At 39.7% G+C, this 6,574-nt stretch overlaps 2 protein-coding genes and 1 long non-coding RNA gene across 5 annotated transcripts in view; 1 reads left to right on the top strand and 2 right to left on the bottom strand.

The window, feature by feature from the left end:
- The window catches only part of LOC148736137 (uncharacterized), a 1,244-nt gene extending 803 nt beyond the window's left edge, over positions 1-441 (bottom strand). Inside the window, exon 1 of the mRNA XM_088752487.1 lies at positions 1-441. This exon is cut by the window's left edge and continues 200 nt beyond it. Coding sequence (XP_088608613.1) covers positions 1-307 — 307 coding nt within the window. The 5' untranslated portion in view covers positions 308-441.
- Positions 1-6,249, top strand: part of LOC111328923 (uncharacterized) — a 14,546-nt gene extending 8,297 nt beyond the window's left edge. Inside the window, exons 2-4 of one of the 3 annotated variants that reach the window (XM_022933468.2) lie at positions 4,043-4,351; positions 4,695-4,841; positions 5,536-6,249. In XM_022933468.2, the coding sequence (XP_022789203.2) occupies positions 4,043-4,351; positions 4,695-4,841; positions 5,536-5,894 (815 nt within the window). In that variant the 3' untranslated portion in view covers positions 5,895-6,249. Of the gene's footprint in view, positions 1-4,042; positions 4,352-4,694; positions 4,842-5,310 lie in introns of all 3 variants that reach the window. The other 2 variants (XM_088752486.1, XM_022933469.2) reach the window with 2 other exon arrangements.
- Positions 458-3,651, bottom strand: LOC148736136 (uncharacterized). The gene is made up of 2 exons (XR_015998527.1): positions 2,364-3,651; positions 458-2,280 (listed from the first exon to the last, which is right to left on the bottom strand). It is a non-coding gene; the product is annotated as an uncharacterized LOC148736136 (long non-coding RNA).
- Positions 6,250-6,574: the final 325 nt, after the last annotated feature.

The following is a 6,574-nucleotide window of genomic DNA, read 5'->3' as shown; positions in this document are numbered from 1 at the left end:
CCGATGGATTAAGTAAACTAAAACCACATACAAAGCCGCCCCAGGAAAGATAAAGGAGTAAAAGTGTGCTTGGTTTGGTCTCGGGAATTTCGGAGTCCACTCCAGGCTCCTCACGATCGATCGCAGCGCGTACATAAAAACTATAAAATTTTCTTCTCGGCACAACATATGCCGATCGGCCAGCAATATTTTCTTTAGCTAATAGTACAAATAAAGACTTTTGGCGGCTAAAAGTTTCGTAAAAATGCGATTTACCCTTGATATTAGACGTGAATAGAGTTCGGCAAAGAAAATTACGCGCCGCCATGTTTGTTTACCTCCTCCATGGCTTTTAAAAATCCCGCGAGTGACGCGCGTGATTCGCACAGCTAGAACCCAGTCCTAAAACTATTGTGAGCCACCTTAAGAGAACACTTTTTAACTAGTGAGATGAATATTAAATTGTCGCGATTGCATATTTAATTAGATAATTAGATGATTTTAATAACTCCATTCTGATAGATACATTTTAGTGATATTTTTTACATTTTTCCTTACAAATACTTTTTATCCGATTTACATTTCCTTAATAGCTTTGTTGATATTTTTGGGGGTCATCTTACATGAGGATTCAGTTCCTCTCTGATGGCAGCCTTTTGTATTGATTATCACAATAAAGTTGTTATAAATAAATAAATAAATAGGGTCATCGTGACGTAGCAACAGACAAACTTAGTTCGACAGTTCGTCCTTGTTGACTAGTTTGACCTTTTGTGAAAACAATTTCCAATGCTCCCAATAGTTGAAATGAGGTGAACTGTCCTCTTGTTGAATATATCAACAAAGTTGAAATGGTAAATTGGCCACCGTTACGATTATAAAAGCTGACGTTTCGAGCGTTAGCCCTTCGTCGGAGCGAATAGAGGAATTGTGGGTTGTGTGTGCTTTTAAAGGTAGAAAAAGGAGCTACGTGATTGGTGGGAACATGGCAACGAGAAAAACACGAATAAATTAGTGGAATGAAAAGCGTTCGTTGATACCTGTGGGATTTAGACTGCCGGTTTGTAAGATGAGCTTTTGTTCAAGAGTTTCCCGGCTTTCCGCTTGTCCCATTGCTGAATGTCAAAATACATACTAAATTCAAAAGGAAAAGGTGTAAGCCTCTACAAGCTACCGGAAAGTGAAATATTGAAGAAAAGTTAGGCGGCAAAAATGACCCGCGACGACGGCTTGCCGAACCCTGTAAAATCTCAGAACTGCCAGAACGAAGACTTCCATGCGCTTTACCAAGCGGTGTACAAATATATCTTGTATTTCCAAAGTCTGTTATGAGTCCACCGAGTAAATTTTCTTTACCCAACAGTCACATTCTCCTGCGGAGAAAAAACTGCATGACATTTAATAGGATGTTACTAAAACTGGTAGTGAGGAACGGGGAACGGGGAACGGTGAACGGGTGTACAGCGGTAACCCACCTGAGAATTCAAAATGGCAGAGTAAACGATGTTTACAAACACTGATTTTATCGCTAGGTCGCCGCTTGCAGCGAAATTAGACGACTCGCTTTTATTTAACTATTGCCCAGGCGAAGCCACGAAGCCCAGTATTCCGAGGCGAGAATTCGAAGTCAACGTTTCTGCAATTGCTGCCACCATTTGTTCTGACGTCTCCCTTTGTTTTTCCTTCCTGAAATCTGCATCTTTTGGCAGAGTTTGGGTATGTTGGTTGTTTGCATTGCCCAACAGCATTTTTTGCAGATAAGTAGCAAGGAGGTAATATCTTAGATTAACAGAAATGAGCTAGGAAACGTAATAACCAGCCTAGTTATTAAAATTACTACATGCAGATATCTGCTTACCCTACCGCAAAATAACATCAGGAACATATCTTTGTATCGACCCATAAACTTCCATGTAAACAATAGAGAAATCAAACATTGACAGAACTTTTAATAACATTTAATTTAACAGGAAAACATCAGTTATGTCTTCAAGAATGTAGGTGTATGAATTCACATTCGTGCTAATGCTTACAATAATATTTACGCTGCATTGATCAAGAGAACTGAAGTGATTCCCATAATGGGCGTGAAACTCATTCAGCTGTTTGCTTTACAACATTATTGATATTGCTAGGTTGTAACGGTGAAGATATGGGAGGTAAACTTCATTACCTTGCAAAACAATTACTCTATGAATAGAAGAATAAATGCCGCGAGCTTGTAGTTCTGAGTTGATTGTTCAAATGTTGTGCATGAATTGTAAGATACTCACCTCTCCGAGGATTTGATTTCTATGCAACCTGCAATGTGTGCCAGACGAAAACTAAATTTATGAGGCACTCAAGATTTCAAAGTAAAATCCTTCAATAAAACCTACACTTACCGTCCATGCTATTTGCTCCGACGATCGCTTTCGAAGAGCACGTACTCAAAACTAGTTGCCAGACCCTTTTAGTTCCATTTAATCCGCCATTTTGAATTCTCAGGCGGGTTACCGCTGTGCACCCGTTTGCCGTTCCCCGTTCCCGATTACTAGTTTTAGTAACATCCCACTTAATACATCGCTAGCAAATTATCAAGACAAACACGTTTGCGACTAATACAAATTATCCTTCGTCAGGCAGGCGCCCATATTTCACTATATCATATCGATTGGACACGATAAAAATAGTATGAAAATATTTGTGTATTCCAACGAACTACTTGACGTAATTATGCAGTGCTTATGCTTTCAAAAGAAATCGAAAGTTTCATTTTAGCTTCAATTATATTGAGGTAATTTCTAATGTAAACACTGTATGACAGAGGCGATTTTCCGGCGCGCGTCGAATATAACAAAGCTCTACTTCTCACAAGTCGCGACATTTCAAACATTTTAGAACGAAAAATACTGCGTTGAAGCTAATTCTAAGCAATAAAGATGAAAAAAAATTTTGTAAATTAAAGGTAAATGCTGAAACAAACAAAATTTAATTCGTAACAATTAACTTCTGCTTTTTGTCAGCGTTAATTTTGGCAACTAAGTGTTTGTAATCAATTTTGTCAGTGTTTACGCATACGAAGAATGATCTTCAAGTCTATCATTTCTAACTTATTGCATACCAACTGGGGCTGATCTTAGTTCTAAATGGCTCGTGTTCCGTTATACACCGGAGCTGGGTTCCTGTAACTGCAAAAATAGTTCGTCTCATTCCGACGTAGAAGTGTAAAATGAATCCGTAGCGGGCACTGCGGTCTTCTTTAGCAAAGTAACTATCACTCCACAGCTAGGATTTGTTTGAGGAGAAAATCCTTGCCTTTCAAACTGAGTCGGTTTCCTAGTGCATTTAATTCTTAGGAGGATACATTCTCGTTTTCCGTAGGTTTCTCTTGACAGTTGCCGCAATAGAACCACTCGCAATTTCCAAGACGTGAGCGACTGAGCGGTCGACGTTTCTTGTTGAAATTCATTTTCTTGACTTTCTCTCTGTCTTTCTCCCCAACAGAAGTATCTCCTTCCCCTGAAGACGAGCCATGGTTCGTTTCAAACATAAATGGATGTACCACATCCTCTCGCTAGGTTAAAATCCAAGTCGAGAATTCAATAGGTGGCGCCCCCATCGCCGCTGTTTTCCTTGTTTGCATCCACTTCAGCAAGGGATAGCATGTTTGACTATTGCTACGTCATAACAAAGACGGCGGATTTCAATGTGAAAATTCCGATTTTTGGAACGTAATTGTTCGCAACTAAAACACTTTTAGCTCAAATGAATAGCCAGTTAGGACAATTCAAGCAAGGAACTTTTGATCAAAGTAAACTTTTTCTAGACCGTACTTTCCCTTTAAAGGACCTTCCTCGGGGTTTGCGTGTCTCTATCCTTAGGAGAGAATGAGCTCATAGTGTCTTGTAACTTTCTTCGTTCCCCTCTTTGTTTTTTTTTTTTTTAACCCTCTTTGGTGGGGATTTTCTCTCTACCGAAGTGCCTTTTTGTCTGGGCTCTCGCACGAAGAGCTTTTCCTCATTGTCTCGTTGTTGTTGTTGTTTTTTCTTTTTTGTTTTTGTTTTTTCTCAACCCTTTTCAGAGATTGACCTTAAAGGACTCAAGGCCGGGGAAGTCTCCATCAGTGACGTGCTCTCCATTGCCAACAATTTTGGAAAAGAGTGGGTCTGGGTCGGTCGCCTTCTCGGGCTTGAAGACTCCTTGTTAGACAGCATCAGAGACGATCACTCACAAGCTTACGAATGTACCTACAAAATGCTCGAGTTATGGTGCAAGAAAAACAGTGGAAACGCAACTTATGAGTGCCTTGCACGGGCGTTGTTACACAGAACAGTTGGCATGCGGGAAGTTGCTGAGAAATTCTGCGTGGAGCGCCGAGAAAAATTGATCGGTATGTTCCAGTTGTTGAATGATATGATAACCCTCACTCACACAAAATATCAGAAGACATGACAACAAGATTGCTAGAGCCGGTTCAGTTTCGTATACCCAGCGTATATCCGCTAAGAAAAAATGGAACCTTTGCCTTTATAACCAAAGTTAGCATCCGTTACGTTTTTTCTTTAATTTGACAGGAGCCACACGGAGAAAACGCTAGTTTTCAAACCATTTACTGCACTACTTAAAAGCATTTGAGAAAGTAGGATATGGTCCTATTCCTCTTAAGAAAACCCCTGTTATAGGATTGATTGTAGGTAGTCACTTAGGTTTTTTTTTTTTCATTGCTTAATCAGCTTCTGCTGTACCTTCTGGAGAAGGAATTAAATCATTAGATGAGAAAATGAAAAATCTGGCGCTTGGCAGTTCTACGGTTAGCGAATCGAGAGCCGCGGGAAGCTGGTCCGAGGCGCCAAGCGCAACAGGAAACAAAAGCCCATTAGGTAAGCTCAGTCGGGCCTCCTGGCTCAGTACATCTTTTTAGTATTATCACTTAGGTTTAAGAAGGCAGTTCAGTAGAGGTTAAGACTGCTGGTGATAGAAAGGCGATTAAGATTTTGATAGGCAAATGCATGATTGAAAAATGCTCTGTTATTAAAACCCAGGACCCAGGTTTGCAGTGTGGAGGAGGAGAGAGTAAGATAAGTGGAAATGCGCGTAAATTTGTCGTCCGTAACGCATAGATTTCCTTTACCAAAAAACTTTTAAAAATTGTAAAAAAAAAAAAAACTATCAGCTGGAAAGACAAAACGGACTGGTTAAGATGCCAGATCTTGGTTCTATATTTCTTAAAAATTGTTATTTTAAAATACGGCTTCGGGCCTGTTAATTAGTTACCGGGACTTTTTGAGAAACGGTTCCCAGCATGATTGCTGATTTCGCTTTTCGAGCTTCTTTCTCTCTCTTTCGTAGAGCTTCTTTTTCTTTAGTCGTCGGCAAGTATGACGCAGGGTCCCAAGGAAAAGGAAAGGGAAAGTGTTTTCCTATGAAACAACATCAGGCATGATTCATTTGACCATGTGTTTCCCTAACAGTTAACAATCCAGAAATTGAGACAAGGAAAAAACACACGGGACGGCAAACGAGGTTTGGAAAAAACTATAAACTTATATCGTTTCACGTTTCACTTACGACCAGCTGCAGGTTCAGCGCCACCCAGAGTTCCTGAGTCGACTGATGACTGCATAACTAAGAACTTCATCACCATTCTGTCATTTCAAGTGTGGAGAGAATTGGCCATTAAATTAGATCCCACGCGCCAATTAGGAGGAGATTACAGACATCTAGCTGATGAGATGGGATACAATGTGGATAAAATCTTGTATTTCCAGTCGAGGAAAGATCCTACGGAAGCCTTACTCATGGACTGCGCAAACTCAGTCTCAATTGACGAACTTTGTAACAAGTTGGAGACGATTGGAAGATCTGACGCAAGGAAAGTGGTTGATGAATGGATCAAGTCACAAGACTGCAAATGTGCAGCCTGTAATATCTAAAACGACCTTTCCTTTAAGGTTGAATCCTTGAAAGAAAGTAACATTTCGCAAAAAATATTTCATGAACAGCGGGCAGCCCATAAATAGTATTAATTATGCATTGATTTTCAAAACTAGGAAGGCATTGTTTGAAAAGAAGATTAAATAACTCGTCATCTTGTTCATAGTGGGGTACTCATAATTCCGAAATTTGCAATTATTGTAGGAAAGCTGCCCATCTTCGTGAGTGTCTATTTAAGAGGACAAGCATCCCATAAACCTAAGATCAGAGTTTTTGTTTATTTTGTTTGCTGTTATTGTTGCTGTTTTATTTTTCTCTCTAACTTCTTCCCAATTAAAATGATGCGGAAATCTGCTTGCCAATCACTCTTTGGAAGTAACAGCATCTGTGATCGAATTCCTAGCACCTTTAAGGACAATTACCGAACGGTTGGAACACCCTTTTGACGTCAGAGCATGGCCACTGCCATAATTTCATGCATACTATTAAAGGCAGAATTAAATATGATATTGTTCCCCGAAGCGTACTTTTCCCTTTTATTGAAACCACTCTATCGTAATCCACTTTTTCATGTTCTGCTTTTCGTTTCTTAAGTCAACTAGCTATTAGCTCTGGACACAGAATGTAAAACAAACAAATGTTATTCAACCTAAACTATTTGGATATGCATGTAGTACGA

Source organism: Stylophora pistillata, chromosome 3 (genome assembly GCF_964205215.1).
Source record: "Stylophora pistillata chromosome 3, jaStyPist1.2, whole genome shotgun sequence".
NCBI lineage: Eukaryota > Metazoa > Cnidaria > Anthozoa > Scleractinia > Pocilloporidae > Stylophora > Stylophora pistillata.
The sequence above is the reverse complement of the archived record's forward strand: the minus strand, read 5'-3'. Positions and strand labels throughout refer to the sequence as shown.